The 19,155-nt window shown below is 35.3% G+C and overlaps 1 protein-coding gene across 1 annotated transcript in view; it reads right to left on the bottom strand.

The window, feature by feature from the left end:
* ZNF654 (zinc finger protein 654) overlaps positions 1-19,155 on the bottom strand; it is a 91,607-nt gene that overhangs the window by 9,811 nt on the left and 62,641 nt on the right. The window contains exons 5-11 of the mRNA XM_017852019.1: positions 16,014-16,149; positions 13,270-13,472; positions 12,447-12,586; positions 7,133-7,274; positions 1,987-3,634; positions 1,086-1,813; positions 481-527 (exon numbers count right to left, since the gene is read on the bottom strand). Coding sequence (XP_017707508.1) covers positions 481-527; positions 1,086-1,813; positions 1,987-3,634; positions 7,133-7,274; positions 12,447-12,586; positions 13,270-13,472; positions 16,014-16,149 — 3,044 coding nt within the window. The remainder of the gene's footprint in view (positions 1-480; positions 528-1,085; positions 1,814-1,986; positions 3,635-7,132; positions 7,275-12,446; positions 12,587-13,269; positions 13,473-16,013; positions 16,150-19,155) is intronic.

The following is a 19,155-nucleotide window of genomic DNA, read 5'->3' as shown; positions in this document are numbered from 1 at the left end:
CATCACAAACCAAACAGCAGCGGTTCCTTCAACATGTTTGACCAGAAGGGAGGGGACATAATCTGATTATGCATGATGAGAAAACAAACCCCATTTGTAGAATAAAATACTTTAAATGGTTTATTATTGTAAACCAGCCCCCCTCCCCACACACACTTTTTAATAATGTGTTAACTTTTCCCTTTCTGTAAGGCCATAGCTGGTTTTCTGACTAGTTGCCTAAACATGTTTCTCATGTAAGCGAAACTGAACATGCTGCTGCTATTCATCATCATAAACTTTAAAATGTGGTTTTCTGGAAAACTGGTACTTTGGGAGTTTTATAATAACCCTTTTGGAGTCTAAGCCAGCACATCTCTGTGAGTTCATTCTAGAAAATGTGCTTTGTCTTTATCTTTAGTAATCCGAGACCACTCTAAAATTAAGGCCATCAGGGAAATAGCAAACTGATGATGCATTTTCTTATAGTGTTTTTTTCACGCTACTGCTTGATTGATAGATCTTTCTGAAATATTTTCATCAGGCACCTGTAAAACAGAACACATCTGTTAATTCAAGTTTTATTGACATTCAACCGGAATTCCAAGTCAGATTCCTGTTTAATTTACACCCTATCATTTTAAAGGATATTGCTATTAGTAGAAAGACAAGCTCTTTTCTGATTTTCTCAATTATTTTCTGTTCTTTTCTACTTCTATTTTGTAACAGAGACACAGATTCACTTATTTATATTCTGGAATGCATATGAAAAATAATTCCCATCAAAATTACAACTTTTATTACATGAAACTTGGAATGAAGAAGAACTTTTGATACAGTGGAAGAAGTATAATCAAAGAATATGAAAAGCCTGTGTTCAGGTTCGGCCTTGCACAAGTTCATAGGCAAAGCCCTATGCAAATTACTTGTGGATTTCAGTAGCTTGATCTATCAAACAGGAATATTAGTATCACCTCATACTGGTTGTATGTATTAAAGGAAATAACGTATGGAGTAATGCTTCACTATCTGTGCTACACAAATGTCAAGTTTTTAAATCTCAAAGATCTATAATAGTTTTATTTATGCCATTTTCTTTTTTTTACAGATATCTCTACTAAGAAGATAGAAGACTTACTTTCATCATCTGAATCAAATCCAAAGAGTGTCTGACATTTCTTTTGTGCAAGATGAGCCTCAAGTGCTTCTGCATTACAGTAGGTGGTCAGGCATTTGCCACATCTTAATCTTTTCACTGATTTTTTATACACGTTATCTTGATCAGAACAGGCATCTACTCTATCAGTCAGAAATTTTCTGCGTTTTGGCATGCTAAGATACCGTTCATCAAGGTAACTGGGAGGCAATGGTCTGACATATGGTTTTGTTAAAATTAAGCCATATGAAGTATGTTCACTTGTCAGATTTGGTTTGGAAGGTGCCTGAGATACTGGCAAGGTATTGTGTTCTTGTGGTACAACACTGGGTAAAATGGAACCATTTTCTGTCCTGATTCTGTTTGTATCAATTTTCAAAGCAGGATCCGATGAAACTAAAGGTGTTTGCTCTATTTCACTATGTCCATTGACTAAATCACTACTACTACAATTATTTTCAGAATTTGGCTCTATGTCAGGCATCTTTTGGTCTATCAAGCTTATATTTGAAACAGTGTCATCAGAACGTTCATTTCCATTCTGAACTAAACTGTCTGTTTTCTTTTCCATACTTTCTATACATGTCTTTGGTTCTGTAGACTCTTTCCTTGATTTGCTAGTAGAAACTGGCAGACTAATAGTTTGTTTCTCATTACTACATGAGTCTTTTTCCTGATGATTAGGATTTGAGTCTGTATGAACATCCCAAAGAATGGTTTCACTTGGTTGTGCAGATGATTCTGGTGTTTTACTTAAATAGTGCTGAGCTTCATGTTCATATAGCAGAGGAAGATCTTCAAAAAGCTCATGGCATTCTGGAANATTACTACATGAGTCTTTTCCTGATGATTAGGATTTGAGTCTGTATGAACATCCCAAAGAATGGTTTCACTTGGTTGTGCAGATGATTCTGGTGTTTTACTTAAATAGTGCTGAGCTTCATGTTCATATAGCAGAGGAAGATCTTCAAAAAGCTCATGGCATTCTGGAAAACTACACTGAGCTTGAAATAGCCTGTGACTTTTTGTGTGCTGGGCAAGCTGGAATGGCAGCTTAAATGACTCGTTGCAATTAAAATGCAAACAAAAATACACATTTGGATAGCTATGTCTATTAAGGTGGTCTATAAAATGTTGAGAATCTTCAAATTGCCTTTGACAAAATTTGCATTTTCCTTTGCTCCACTTCATTACTGTTTGTCGCACATTTAAATCAGTGGGATGTACGGTCATTGCATGTTTATTTAGAAACCCAATTCTTTTAAATATCCGGACACAGCCAAGAGCAGGACACTTAAAGTTTCCTTCTTGATCTGTGGCATATATGTCTTTTGGATGGCACACAGTTCCATTGATTTTATGAATTACTGAAGTTTCTTGATTCAGGTCATAATCATCTTCTTCATAATCACCTTCTTCATCCTCTTCCTCCTCATAATCATCCCCACATTCAGGTAAAGGCTTCAAAACATTGTTTAAAGAAGCATCAGGACTGCCATTTTCAATAACATTTTCAATAACATCTTCTGGTACACTTATGGGAATTTCAATGAATTCAGCCACATGCTCAGGGATGACTTCTTTGTTTCCTTCACTAGAAGCAGTAAGAGTCTCTACTTGCAAATCTTTACTATCAGAATTCCCATTTTCAAATGAAATGGAAGAATTAGAACAATTTATTTCTTCCAAAGCAGTGACTTCCTGATCATCCTGTTGGGCTGCAGCAATTTGCTGCCTCTGTATCTTCTTAACATGATTCTTTAAATGCTTCTGCATAAGTCCTCTGTTTCTAAATTTCCTACCACATATTACACATGCAAAACTGCCTTTTTTCTGATGAGCCTGGGCATGCCTTACGATGTGACCACCTAGAAATTCCTTGTTACATAACATACAACGATGCCTTGGGACATTGTGATCTACTTTGGAAGTATTGAGAGCTGTAAAGTTTTTCTTCGTATTAATATGACTTTTAGGCTGCACTCCAGATACATCATCAGGATCAGTCTCTCCAGTGCTCTGATCTGTAAGAGAGTCAAACCCTTCATCCAAACCTTGCTGTTCTTCTGTCCTTTTTAGATTACCTGCATTATTTTCCAGTGTGCTTTCATTTAGAAATCTAACTACTGATTTATCACTCAATAATGCTACGCAGTTTTTCTTAATCATTACAAAGTTCCAAAATTCAGGGTCAAAAAACAATCCCTTTTTCAAAATCGGAAGCAATTCAAAACGAACACGATTTTGAACACTACTTGTGCCTTCATTATATTCTTCATCTGGACGTTTGTAAAGCTCTTCAACAGTACGATACGCTTCTAAGGAGCGCTCCAGAAAAAATATTGAGAGTGCACAAATCCTGAGGATCTCCAAATCATTTGGCAAAAAATGTGCAATTGTTTTATAAATCAGACATTTAGTTTTGGGATCATCATGAAGGTCGAGTTGCAGAGCACAACCACATATTTCGACACAAATTTGCAAGCCTTCTTCTTCAACCTGGAAAAACAAAAATATTAGTGCTACTTTTTTTTTCCCAAAAAATGGTTACATTAGTCTATCTTTAAAAAATACAACTCTTAAAAATGAAAGCTGAATAAACATAGTATTCTATTGTGCAGTTTTCCATATTTAGTAGCCTTGTTTAACTCTTTAAATATATACCTTTCTCTGTTTTTAAAACTTGAGAATCATGTGGAATAGATAGCATTTTAGCTTCCAATTTATTTAATTTTCACATTTGACAAGCCCCACTATCCATAATAGAAAATGGACTTACGGTGTTTCATAAATTTATGGTGATTAAGATTTCTTAGAATTCTAGACCCCCATTTATTATTTTAGGTACAAATCTCATATTGTTTGAGAGAAGGGTCAAAATTATACGTATTTTAACAGATTTATCAATTTTCCACATCAAGAAATAAACTAGGCTTAAAAAAAACTGCTTATGGGAACTTTTATTATGGTGCTATATGAAAAAATATTACTTATTTTGCTTATTAAGTACTGTTATTTATCCAGAAAGGGGGGAAATGTGGCCCACATAAAGAAAGCAGTTATAATCTTTCCAAATCTAATAAGATATATAAGGCTCAGAATAATGAGCCCCCCTGGAAGTTATCTGAATAGTACTCAAGCTTTGAAACGTTTACTGATGACTCAAGAATAATGTGCATCAGCTTTTACTTGGGAATCTTTTGTCGACCCATCTTAGTTATAATAGTGTCTCTCTAGTGGTATGGAATAATCTAAAGGCTTATTTTGACTGGAGGAGATACCATAATAATGTCTTTGACATCATATATATGTATATATGTCATACTGCCTACATATGGTATAGTATAGATTACAGGAAGCGATACTACCTTGCCAGCCTCACGTTTTCTTAGTCCTTTACATGCTGTGTAACCCTGCAGAACTACTTAGATTTCCCACAGGCAGACCTTAACTTACCACATCTTATTTTCACTTTATCTAGCTAGTAAATTCCTCCTGATCCTCCTATTCATTCTTTTGAGAATCAGCTCTAATCTGAAGGTTTTTCTTCCCACTTATCCTGGTCTCTGCCCTGAGGTACAGTTAAAATTCCCCATTCTTTCCACCCAGAATAACTTATCTTTAAAAAACATTTCAATTTTGTTTTATAAATATCTGTGTATGTGTATGTCCTCACCTCCTAACTTTGAATTCCTAAATTACAGGGGACAGTGTTTCATTTTTTATATCTCCCTATAGTTAGCATAAAAGTTGGTACATCGTAACCTCTGAATAAATGTTTGTGGAATGAGTGAAAATCGGACCTATTGCATTTACTTAGTTTGCTCCTACAAATCCATCATCTACAACTTGGAATCCTTTCTGAATTCCAACTACTTATTTCTAAATGTCAATTATAATTAGACTTTACTACCTAGATTTTTCAGATACAGCAAATTCAAAATCCATTCATTCAAAACAGAATTCCTTTTCTTTCTCCATACTTCTATCTACATCCTCTTTTTTTTTTTTTTGGAGACAGAGTCTCTCACTGTCACCCAGGCTGGAGTGCAATTGCACGATCTCGGCTCACTGCAACCTCTGCCTCCTGGGTTCAAGTAGTTCTGCCTCAGCCTCCCCAGTAGCGGTACTACAGGCATGAGCCACCACACTCGGCTAATTTTTGTATTTTTAAGTAGAGACGGGGTTTCACCATGTTGGCCAGACTGGTCTCGAACTTCTGGCCTCAAGTGATCTGCCCACCTCAGAATCCCAAAGTACTGGGATTACTGGTGTAGGCCATCGCTCCCAGCCTACGTCCTCTATCTTGGCTCATAAAATTATAATGTATACAGATGCTCACGTTTAAAAATCTTAAGATCATCAAAAAAGACAACAGGCTACTACTTCCTTACCTGAAATCTTTTGATGGTTCCAGGATATTTATGAATTTTCAATTCATTCAATGAAATGAATGAATTGTTGCATTCAAATTCCTTTAAGTATCTCCAACAATCACTCCTCTTACCACACACAGTCTATGGCATTAGTCTCATCCTCCACCCACTTCCCCACATTTCTCTGCTACCCTTTAATGTCACCAGATGGTTGTGAAAAACAAATAATAAACTGAGGAAAAACTGCCTTGTAAACTATAAAATTCTCTACAAATGTTAGTACTATCCTCATGTCATTGAAAACCCAGCTTCAAGTATTTCCTCTGTGAACCCTTTTTAGATATGCCATCTATGTCTCCTGAACTCAAACAGTATTTATGACTCTTCACAGTACTGAGGCAATTGAATGATTTACTCCAACAAATAAGTCTTTTAGTAGAGTATAAACTATTAAGCATCATATTTTAATACTTATTTCATCTTTGAATTTTCCTTTTATAATATATTCGTAGGTTTACCCCACATGTGCAAAGAAAAAAGCTCTGTGATGACTGGCAAAACCTCACTTACATTGTAAACTTTCTATAATAATATATATCAATTTTTGGTACAAATAAGAATCATGTACAAAAATATGGATACATCTTTATTTTTTAAAATTAAGTTTTACAGGTGATTCTAATGCACATCAAATGTTAAGACATGTTCTGTAACATAGTTTTCTTCTTTTGTTGGAAGGAGAGGTTTACTTTGAGAATGCATTTGAGTGATATTTCACTATTTAATAAGCATACCATGAATGCAGTTAGCAAAATTACCATGAGAATATGATCACTACATGATCATACATCTAATGAGTGTTGATAATGAATGTAATAAATGCATAAAAACATAAAAAATTTAAAATGTATTATTTAATAGACACCTCCTTATATATTTAAAAGTAACCAACATAGAGATTCAGTTTAATGGTGCTACCTAAAATGTAAAGTGGCTTTATCTTTATATTCAAAGTCCTATTGATATTTTGGGGGAAAAAGCTAAAAGATCTGCAGGATCCACTTTCATGTCTACGTAAGACTCATGTAGGATTGTACTCACTTGCAAGTGGCCCAAGAAAACTTGATTCAGGACTATTTTTAGAAAGAGGTAATACATTTTTACAATTACTTCAAATAAACAATTTTAAAACTTTGTCCTTAAGTTTCAGAAACACCTCAGAATTCATTGTTCCTTTACACATAAACACTGGACCTAAAACTGGAACTAAATTTCTCTGTGACAGTGAACTGGTATTATCGATAGATACACCAAGTTTGTTTGCAAATTAGTTAAGATTCTATAAATGGGATTTAGGATAATATTGAAAGTAACAAATTAATTATAAGAAAAAAGGTTGTAATGGAAGCAATTTCTTCCATGTTAAATTTTAAGTAACAATAAATTAGCCTCCCATGTTGAGAGTCTGCAGTTAGGACAGAGGAGAATGTAACGTATGGAAAATGAGGCCTTAAAATCCTCCTTTCCTTCAATTTTAAAATCAAATTTTATCAAAAGAGATTCAAGTGTCAGTGAACTGCCACTGAATTTTAAATTTAAGGGATCAATATACCCTATTTACCTCATCTTTGATGATTTTCATGAAAGGAAATATGACTCTCACATTAGTTGCCGTTCTTAAAAGCTGGTAGCATTGATCTACAAAAACTTGTTTTGAAGGATTAGATTTAAGCTGTAGTTTACTCCATATGAAAATCAACTCCCTGTAAATGAGGAAAAAAAGAGAATTATCAAAAATACAGTTTATTCAAATACAGACATTAGCTATCTTTCCCTGATTCTATAGTGCCCTGGCTGGAATGTATATGAGTGTAAATATGTATTACGTTCACCCCCAAGCTACTTCTGCCACCTATATGAAACTAAAAGAAGTTGGGAGAGGAAGAAATATCAGAAATCACAAATGTACAATGGTAAGGAATGAATTCCAACAATATGTTGGCATACCTAAGCTGCCTCTAGTACTGGGTCAAAACAAATTCTAATACTAATTTGCCAATACTGATATTACTTAAAAATAATAAATTCTGGCCTTTAATTAATATTTTACTTGTAAATTTGGAAACCAATGTTGTAGACTATTTATAAAGAAATGGTTCATACTTTTCATTTTCAATTTATTAAGACATCAAAAGTTCTGAAGATTAAAACTGTAAGTATGTTATAGTATTGATTCTGAAATAGTGTGTTTCAGATATCATACTTTTAAACAGACAGGCTATGGACCATTTGAACTATTTCATATGTAGATTCTTTTCTCAAATACAGCCACTGTTATTTGATGCACAAGCCTAAGAGCAGTGGGTTTTGAGACAAAGGCAAATCATATGATAGAGCTGATATATTTCGATATCACATTTTAGCAAATTAGAATTCTTCAAAACATTTCATAAAAGTGTACAAAGCATCAAAATCTAAAAGTATTAAAATAATTAATGAAAATATTTTTTAAAAGTGATGAACATATACTTTGAGCTCAGCACATACAGGCATTAAGTCTAAGGACGGCTTGATTACCACCATGAGGGTGCACATAGTCTACTTAGACAATACAGAAAACACAAAACAGAAAATGACAGCAAGCAACATACGAGAAGTAAAACCAAAATTCCACTTCCATTTCATGCTAGCTATTTATTAAGTTTCAGTCCACTATCCCCACTTTTTTTTGCACTCATACTCTTTTAGAATTCTCTTGAGGTTTCATACCTTCCTACCACATCTCTAGCTTTTACTGCTTTCCAGTTTTCATGCCTGGGTATTTCAATTTATATTGCTTTCCATCACCTTAACCCACTCAGAACTAATCATATTCCTGCAAAATTGATGATCTTTTCTAGATAGTCAGTGACACTAAACATTCCTCTATCCTCGTCTGGTTCTAACCTGTTTATCTTGCAGTGTCTTTACATTTCAAGTATACATTTTCTTTCAGCTGTATCACTCTTTCTCAATGTTACCCTTTTAGGCCCTTTAATTTTACACATGTATTTCTACAGTGGTTTCTAACCTGATGTTTTCAGCCTCCCTGATCACATTTCATTTAGTGTTTATGCTATAAAGTTAACAGCAATAGGAATGTGGGTTTTAGAGTTAGGAGTTTCAGGATTTGAATCTTAGGAACTCCTTACTCTCAGCTAAACTGCTTTATTTATTCTCACTTTTGTTTATACTGACTGCTGTACTTGGAAAGTACTTCATGCCTAAGATGAGCTTATCTTTCAAAGGCCTTATCAAGTATCTCTTCAGGAAAGCCTTCATGAATACCCCAAACTAAAGTGATACCTATTTCAGAAAAGATCCCTCGCCTATCATATGCTTCCTTGTTTATATTTTTTAGGTCCTACCTATTTCCCCAACCCTTAATATATTGTAAATATATACAATGACACATTGTTTAGTGGATGCAGTGGCAAGAACATGGAATTAAGAGACCTAAATCTCAATACAGCATTATACACTAGCTGGAGTGGCACACCCAGTTCAGTGAGTCACCCTTTTCTAGGAAAAGCCCTAAAACACAAAGGTAGAAGGCCAGTGGCCATGTCTCCTGTGTGACCCTCCTCTGCATTCCCCTTCAGATATTAATTCAGGGGTGGGAAAGTGATCCCAGTCAGGCTAGTCAGAATCTCTGGGATGTTCTCAACTCTAAACTATTAAGCTTGGGGTTTGCTGATGTTCCTACTGGTCTGCAGCAAGAGAGACTGAAGCCAAATGACAGAAAATAAACAGATTTTGAAAAACATTATCAATCTCAGTGTCCCTGGTAGCAGTTACCTTTGAGAACCACCTGTGGCCTTCCATGTAGCTTTCATGTAGCCCGTACTGCACCCTAAATATTGTCCTATACTAGTTAGGCACAGATGCTATCACTTGCAAACTAGTACAAATTCCAACTCCATTTCTTACTAGCTGTATGACTGTTACCTCTTTTATATACAGTTTTCTTATACATAAAGGTTGGGATTATTCCTATTCAGCATCTTTATCCAAAGAATTAAGAGAGAGAATTGAAACACCTAGGTGAAATGTCTGGCATATACTTCCCCTAAATGCTGAAAGCCTGTAATATGTACATTGCAATATCCTAGTAAGTTGGCCAAGAGAAGGCTACCACTATGGAGTTTTGCTTTAAAGCAGGCAAAGCAGAAATCTTAGGATAGTGTTATGAAGCTCCATTTTGACTGGATATACAACATGGGATCTTAGGTGTTAGTTGTACAGTGGATTCTGAAGGAAAACAAAAAACAACAATGAAAAAAATCCTGAAAACCATTGATAGTCTTTTAGAAGACCAAAAGAGCAGGTTTAATGAAGCTTATACACGTCTTCTTTTATTCAATGTGTGCGTTGGAAAACACAGCACATTTCTCAGGTAACTAATACAAGACCCTATTAACTACTAGTATTCCATCAAGTCATCTACTTTCTGAGGAAAACCTATATAATGAGGTCAGTTACCCTTACAATGCAGATTTTTTTTTTTTTTTCAAACTTGGCCCATTTATTTTAAGTAACTTTAATATAGCAGAGGCTGGAAGACTGCCTAAGTTTGAATCTTGGCTTCACTAATTACTAGCGGAATGGCTTGAACACAGTATTATCTCCATAAGCTTGCTGGGTTAAATGACATATGCATATATAAAGCAAAGAATATAGGAAGCACTCAGCAAATATTTGCGGCTACTACTATTATTATTAAAGATTGTGAAAGAGAAATGGGTTTAGCAACTTGCCCCATTGGCTTGGGATACAGCAAAACTGTGGATCTGGTTCTGTTCACACCGAGGGAAGACAAATGACAAGCTGACTCATAGGCAAGGCCAGGATGAAATGGACAGCACAGACTTTGGAGGCTGAAAAGAAGCCTGCTCGTCGAATTACAGTGAAAATTAACTTTGAGAAGGAAGAAAAGGGACTTTAACATTCAGAAATATAGAAAAGAGGTAGAAGAAATAAGAGGCTGGGCCGTCAGAACCCACGCCACTTAGAAGGAAGGGACAAAAGGAAGGCTAGAGCCTCCTTTCTGGTTGGGCGGCTGGAGACACTGGGCTTGTATTCTTGGAAGGCGCCTGTGGCCGGGAGCTGGAAGACAGGCATTGTAATGTTTTTAAGGTCCTTCCCTAAACAGTAGAAATGGGTTACCAATAGAAGAAGAAAATAAAATGTATTTTTCTTTTCTTTTTTTTGTGTGTGTGTGTATGTACACTTGTTTCTAGTTATTTATGAGTATATTACAATGAAAGTAATAAAGTTACCCTGTTTAAATAGTGTGATATAGCTCAGGGCAGAGAACATTCCTATTCCCATAGGAAAAGATCTATTATAACTGTCATGACTGTTTTCAGTTTCCAAATAACCACATATCAAAAAATGATAATACTTCAAAAATTACAGTTATATGCAGTGTAACATTTCAGTGAACAGCAGAATGCGTATACAACAGTGGTCACATAAGATTATAACATCATTTTTACTGTACTTTTTCTATATTCAGATATGTTTGCATAGACAAATACCATTGTGTTATAACTGCCTATAGCATTTAGTACAGTAACACTGCCATACAGGTTTGTAGCCTAGAAGCAGTAGGCTACGTCATACAGCCTAGATGTGCAGTAGGATGTACCATCTAGGTTTGTACCTCTACAATATTCACACAAGGAAATTGCCTATTGACATAATACTTAGAATATATCCCCATCATTAGGTGCTGCATAACTGTATATAAGGGCGTATGTCTGTCTTACCACTACCTCCTAATCCCTTTCTCTATTTGAAATTCCAATTTACATGGTATAATTTTAAATAAAAATTGGCATAATCTAACTAAAGGTATATTGTAACCCCTAGAAAACAAATTTACCTGTTTCCAGATCCAGGTCTGCTACTAACTAGCTATTTGACTCTTATCTCTGAGTTTGAAGATTTTAATCTATAAAACAAGAATAGGGCCAGGCACGGTGGCTCATGCCTGTAATCCCAGCACTTTGGGAGGCTGAGGAGGGCAGATTTACTTGAGCCCAAGGAGTCTGAAGCCAACCTGGGCAAAATGGTGAATCCCCGTCTCTACAAAACAAACAAAAATTATCTGGGCGTGGTCGCACACATCTGTAGTCCCAGCTACTGAGGAGGCTGAGGCAGGAAAATCACTTGAGCCCAGGAAGTTGAGGCTGCAGTGAGCTCTGATCACACCACTGTATTCTAGCCTGAGTGACAGAGTGAAACCCTGTCTCCAAAAAACAAAAACAAAAACTAACCAAGAATATTGAAGTATTATGATTTGCAGCTATATGCCTTCAAGCTATTGTTTTAAGTATTTGAGAATTTAAAAAAAGTTTATAGCCCATGATCATTTCAGAGTATTATGTTTAGCAAATGAAACCTAGTTTTCTGTTAAGAATATAATGAAACAGCAAAGTGGTAAGAGTTTTGTGTGTTTATGTGTGTATATGGGTGTACTGGAGTCGAGGAAACAGAAATTCTTAATAGCCCCTGAAGAGTGTTTTTATTTTAGGTACCTAAAAACACTCATATTACATTTTAAATTACATGATTGCTAGGTAAACCTGCTGCTTCATATATTCTAGCAACTTTTAAATGTTTTAAAACTCAGACTCCAAATTAAAATTTAATTTCAAACCATTGCTTCATTATAGCACATCCCTTTAACATTTACACTATCAGTTTAGTGGCACATTATCATTTTCTTTTTAAATTCTCTAGTTCTTAGAATCTACTATTGTTCCTTGCACAATCAATTTTTTTTAAAGTAGCTTGACATTTTCACACAATTTAAAAAACAAAGTTCAAACTGCAATTTTCTTTCTGTTGCCCATCTTACCATTTCAATTTCTTTATTTACGAACACTTACCAGATACAGTACATATCCCCATTCTGGAGCTGTGGAATAAGAAAGGATTCACAGAGTTGCAAGGCTAACATAGTTTTGCCTTCTTTTTCGGCATTACAGATGATATCAATTCCACTCTTACAATCAGTTTTCAATAAATGCTGTAAGAGGAAAAGAGAAATCAGTTCATATCATTAAAAGTATCTAAGAAGCTAGTTGCAATAAATGTTTAAACATTCAAAATAAATTACTTAGATTTCTAGTTTTCTTCTACAAAGACAATGATGACTTGTACAGAAATATTTTCATGGTTACATAGTTTCACTGTACAGCACCTACATTTTACAATGACTACTTTTAATCTCATTAATGTCCACAACCTATAGGTACATATGATCCATATTAGGAAAAGATTAATTCCTTCACCTTAAGAAACAAAATAAACATGAGCATTTTACCTCTAGTACTTTATTTTAAAGGCAAGATCATAATGCTTCTTGGGTTTTTTTTTTTTTTTTTTTTTTTCTCCTGGCAAGCTGTGAGCTTGTTGACTTTTATTTGACCTCTTCTCCATCACATCAAAAGTGCAATGTGAATAATACTTATTAATGAGTATATTTTATTGAGTTCATCATTTGTTAATATCAGATTTTGACTAATTCAACATGACCTTAAGTTATGGTGCCAAAAGAAAACACATCTAGATAATGTAATCCTTAAATCTTTGGCATTACTGTAAAAGGAATTTAACAACAACAGTGGGCTACTATTTTTTTTTTTTTTTTTTTTGTTTTTTTTTGGCAGGGTTAAAATGGTAATAGGCAAAAATAGTCTCAAACAATACCTCCCGGAATAGCTGATCTTCTACAGGTGACATAAACAGACATGTGAAGAGTGCTTGATGGAAGTATAAGTCTTTACTGATTTCTGGGTGATTTATACAAGATTTAATAAGAGCCATTGCTTCGGGTATGCGTTCACAAGCAATTAGGTATCTGGCACGTAGTTCAAAGAACAGTGGATTTTCAGAACTTAAATATTTGTTCACTATATTAAAAAGAAAACAGACTCTATTACTCTCAAGAAAAGATTCTCTCAAACTTTGTTCTTTGAAACTTTACCACTAAAATATGGTTTCTAATTAGATATAACTACTTAAATAGCATTTTCCTTAGTAGGAGTTTATGTGTGAAAAGAATATTCAGTTATATGGTTGGAAAAAGGAAAATAAGAGTGACACCAAAACAGTGCTCAAGAAATATTTGTTGATTTCTTCTCAGTCTAAAAAGTAAATAACAGAAACAAAATTTTAAAAGAAAAAAATTTTCTTCTTTCAGTTCATTAATATGTTAAAATATGTTCCAAGTAACATGGGTCTATGTCTTTTTAGTCTAAGATTACATACTTTATCTTCTCACTGCTCAATATTTTCTTTAAGATTAAAAGGCTAAATCCTAATCTGTCACATTAAAACCATGTTAGTTCATATTAATTATAGAGATGTAATCTGAATTAATGAAAAGTTGAATCACAAGAAAATATATTTTATTTAAAGATAAAATTAATCCAAAAGTAGTGCCAAATAGGACTGCTTATTAATATACATTTATGTACCACTAAGGATAATTACTAATTAATACTTTACACAATTTTAAAATATATGAACACCATTAGCTACATAACTTTATTTAGACCTAACAACAACCTTATGATGGGTATTATGATACTAGCTTTATAGATTGCAAAACTGAGTCTCAGAGAGGTCAAATGACTTGCCCAAGGACAAATAATTAAGTGGCAGAGCAGGAACTGGAACCCATATTTTTATGATTTTGAATCCAGAAGTATTTTAATTACTTATATTTAATCAGTAGCTTCTAAAGTGCTTACAAATGTTTTATTTTGGCTTAAAAATTTGTCTTGCAATTCTGTTTACAATGTATGATACTGACTTGTATAGTTAATGCAAAGATAACTTCACTCTGGTCTTTCCCCTAATCATCACCAACTAGAGAAAAGTCATCCATATCAATGAGGCTCTAGAGCAGCTTTTCCCAAAGTGTGAGGTATGCTAGTATAGGTATCAAAGGAGTATTTATTATTTTAATGTAATTCCCAGCCTAAAAGGTCATCAGCCCTCAGATCAACCAACAACAGGTTTATTCTAGATTCTACGAGTGAAGCCTAAATCTATCCCTTAAAAGCTCAAACTTTCTTCTCCCCTGTCCTCACTTCTCTTGAAGCTCTGTCTTTGTCTAGCTTCTTCCCCTCTGGGCACATGCAGTCTTCTCATAATTTTCTTCAGTCTGTCACCCTTGCCTTTCCTGTATTTGACTCTCCATACTTCTTCATACTTCTTCAGCTGAGGAACTCAGCTTCAACTCTCTCCCTTTTCATTCTTTTTTTCTTTTTTTTAACTCCCTTTCCAATATCCACACCTCAAACACCAGTGTCCTTTTTACCCCTTGGGTTCTTCATAACACTGTCACATATACCTTAGCCCTATCCTCCTAGTCTTGTCCCACCTCCCATCCCTTCAAAGCTCCTCCTCCACTTAACTGCATTCACAATCCACCCTAACCCCTTAACCTGTGACTAACAGAAATAACCTGCTTAACAAAATCTGTGGAATGAAATGTCTTTTTCACAAAACCAAGGTCTAACTGGTTCCAGGGTTGGGAGGTCTTGTTTTTTTCCCATTGGCTGTCTCATAACTAAACTCCATTGGCTCTCTCCACATTTTTAAATGTTTTCTACACTTTTGTGCTTATTCACTGTTACTGAGCTTACACTCTACAGTTTTAGTGATTCAAAATGTTCTGAGGTTCAGGAATAATGTGGGGAACATTTTAAAAAAGAATTAACTAACAGCAGTTGACAAAGCCTCCTGCCTTGAAAGAAAAATTTGGCCTACAAAGGACCACTGTTAAATCAGATTGGACAGGAGGTAATATCAAAGAAATATGCAGGTAGTAAGGGTATGAGACAAAACTTCTAATTCATGAAGTTTGGGAAATACTGCTCTAGAGTACTTGGAATTCAAATTTATTCATTCAGTTAGTCACTTATTCACTCACACATGCATCACGTGGTCATTCATTCAATCCACAAATACTTATATTAAGCATCTACTCTGTACCAAGCACTGGGCTAGCTACAGGATATGCAATAGTAGTGACAAAAATTCAGAGTTCCAGCCCTCATGAAGTTTCCTGTGTAAGGGAAGGGAGATTCCATATGCTTTCATGAAAAGCAGACTTTTTGTTTCTTAAAAAACAGAAAAGATGTTCCTACTTAAACAGATTTTAAAACATAACTGAAGTGACAAAAATACACTCTCTGTAAATAAGTAACATCTAGTAGATGTGTTACCACTCAGAATTTCCATTTCGAGAAATAAATGTACCGATCCGGGTGTCAGAAGTCACTTTGGGCCAGGTTAGAAAAACACTGTTCATGTGAAAATACATCACTCCCATTATTCAGTATTATAAAATGAAGAAAAATCACTATTACTGCTCTAGTTAGTAAATGAAAGTGTATTTGCTTCTCACAAATGTTGGTTTGATTTTGAATCTCCTGAAGTACCTATCTCCTGAGATGCTGGCTGAGCTTTAAGGACAGCTTGCAACACTGGATCTTCCCATGGGCCACCATCTCTAATGATTCGAGTCACCAGTTCCAGATTCACATTTCCATATCTGCGGAGGTGATTCTGGCATTCCTAGGAGAGAAAAATCATTTTGGCTCTGTGAATTTAAAGGGGTTAAAAACTAAACTTGATCATCATTGTCAGTAAAATGACTGATGGCCAGTGAGGCAGCTATTAATTATAAAAGAGAAAGGGTTACTACTGTAACCTAAGTAGGGTGTCGAAACCCCATGAACACAAATAGGCTTTAATGCCAAAGGTTATACAGCAGTATCTGTATAATTGGACTTAGAAAATCCCAAACAGGGATGACGTGTAACCTAAGGGACACATCATTTCTAGGAAAAGAACCAGGTTGCAAAAAAATGAAAAATGTTCAGTTAAATTTATATAAAGGTTCATAAAGTTCCTCTTAACAATGGCAGGCAAGAGCCTGACAAGAAAAAAAGTGGTACGGCAAGGGGTGTGGGGTGCCTGCTAAATGTACAGTCTCTCTCTGGCTGGCAGGTAGACAAAAGGTCTCCCGTCCTGATCCCAAATATATAATCTAAGTCGTGGTAGAAGGCTGGAAGATGGAGATTCTATTTCCCTTTGTTGGATAGTTAGATTTGCAGTTCTGGGATTAAAAAAATGACAGGTTAAAGAAATAAATCTATAAATAAGTAAATCCAACCTCTGCTTTAGATTTAAAATAAAGATGTATTGTTAAGTTGGGCAATAGCTGTGAATTTGTCCACACATTTTCTGGGTTTTTAAAAAAAAGGTATTTGAAATGTTTTTTTCAGAGAATCTGCTTGGACTTGTAATATGAAATTTGTAACAAGTCTGTAAGCAATGAATCTTAGTTTACTGAATTTATAAATCTCATTTATTAGATTTAGATTTATAAGCTTTGTTTAGTTTGATTATGCTTTCTGATTAATTACATACTTTGTTAAATATTTTTTTTTTTTTTTTTTGAGATGGAGTCTCTCTTTGTTGCCCAGGCTGGAGTGCAGTGGCATGATCTTGGCTCACTGCAACCTCTGCCTCCTGGGTTCAAGTGATACTCCTGCCTCAGCCTCCCAAGTAGCTGGGACTACAGGCTCGTGTCACCATGCCCAGCTATTATTTGTATTTTTAGTAGAGACAGGGTTTCACCATGTTAGCCAGGATAGTCTCGATCTCTTGCCCTCGTGATCCGCCCACCTCGGCCTCCCAGAGTGCTGGGATTACAGGCATGAGCCACCGTGTCCGGCCAAGGTATTGTTTTTTAAAATGGTTCAGAGAATCGAATTTGACAATTTAAAAAGATTAACTGAATATCTAGTAAAAGTATTATTTTCAAAAATGCATAAATAGAGCTTAAAGTGTTAAGAAAAAAACTAGATGTAGAAACTGGCAATGTTAAAAAAAAAAAGTGAGTATTGTACATTAATCAAAACACAAGCAACTGCCAGAATTCTGTGCTCACAAAATCTCTCAGATATTAAAATCTCTCAGATATTAGTAGCAGTTATAAAGTAAAGCTTCAGAATTTAAAAAACATATCTTGACAAATGTTACTTATTAGACGAATCAAGGCTACATATTCAAAGTGGCTACAAACACTTTGCTTTTATTAAACTCTCATATTCTTTCATAATTTGCTGAGATTATATAGTGATTTATATATGCCACATTGCATTCCTGGTTAAAATAGACAAGAGGTTTTACTTGTTTTATGAGAGAATAAAGTAGTAGAAGAAATCAAGCTTTAAAATAAAGAATCATTCAGTCAAGTAAAAACATCACTTGTAAATAGTCAAACGTTATGAAAATAAGTATCTTCTAAAAGGTATTTAAGGTTGGTCCCAAATTAAGCAATCAAGCAAACAAAAATCCTACAAACAATGGGCAAGTTACTTAACCTCTCTGCTCTATCAGTCAATTCCTCTGTCAAATGGATACTAAAACACCTACTTCATAGGATTGTTGTGAGGGTGAAGTAATGGTATACGGAGAGTGCTTGGAACAATGCCTAGCACCTCGGAAGCGCTCAAAAGACATTAGCTATTATTTCTTCTAGTATTTTAACAGTTTAAATAAATACTTTAGGGCATTTAATTTCCTTGGCATGAAATTAATTACTGCATTTCCACATGTCAGCATGTTAAAGCATTCATTAAATATGTGGTAAATATAAAGGTATGAATTTAACATACATAGAACATTGTAATGATTCTTCGCAACAGCTTCATGGGTAAAAACAAAGATCAACTGAAACCTCCCAAGGTAAGCAAGGTAGCAAGCTCCCAAATTACTCTAGACATACAGGTTACTGCCCCAAAAATTCAACGACTGTAAGCTATCTTTTGGTCCAATCAAAGCAAAAGAAATAAGGTAAGTTGGACACTAGTCCCTGAGTCATTGGTGAGCTTAGTTCTGCTGCTCAGCCATGGAACAATCCATCTTTCTAGTTGTCTAATGATAGGTGAGGCATCAGTCAGTGCTATGGGACATAGAACTGGACTTAGGACTAAGTCAAGATGTATTTCCAACTTCCTAAAGTTGGCTGAAAGTAAGAAACACTTGGAGCTCTTTTTAAAAAACAGACTCCTAGGACCTAATTTTGAACTACTGAATCAGAATTTCTAGGGGAAAGCCCTGATAATTTGAATATTTAACAACTCCCACCCACAGGCAACTTTGGGACACTTTTAAAATTACACCTCCCACATTTAGTGTATACTCCCATAAATGATTACATAATGTGGGGGGGGTGGGCAGAGTAAGATGGCCGAATAGGAACAGCTCCAGTCTCCAACTCTCAGCGCGAGCAACACAGAAGACTGGTGATTTCTGCATTTTCAACTGAGGTACTGGGGTCATCTCACTAGGGAGTGCTGGATAATCGGTGCTGGTCAGCTGCTGCAGCCCGACCAGCAAGAGCTGAAGCAGGGCAAGGCATCGCCTCACCTGGGAAGCGCAAGGGGGAAGGGAATCCCTTTTCCTAGCCAGGGGAACTGAGACACACAACACCTGGAAAATTGGGTGACTCCCACCCCAATACTGTGCTTTAAGCAAACAGGCACACCAGGAGAATATATCCCACGCCTG

This window comes from Rhinopithecus bieti, unplaced genomic scaffold (assembly GCF_001698545.2).
Source record: "Rhinopithecus bieti isolate Rb0 unplaced genomic scaffold, ASM169854v2 scaffold_2247, whole genome shotgun sequence".
In the NCBI taxonomy this organism is placed as follows: Eukaryota; Metazoa; Chordata; class Mammalia; order Primates; family Cercopithecidae; genus Rhinopithecus; species Rhinopithecus bieti.
The sequence above is the reverse complement of the archived record's forward strand: the minus strand, read 5'-3'. Positions and strand labels throughout refer to the sequence as shown.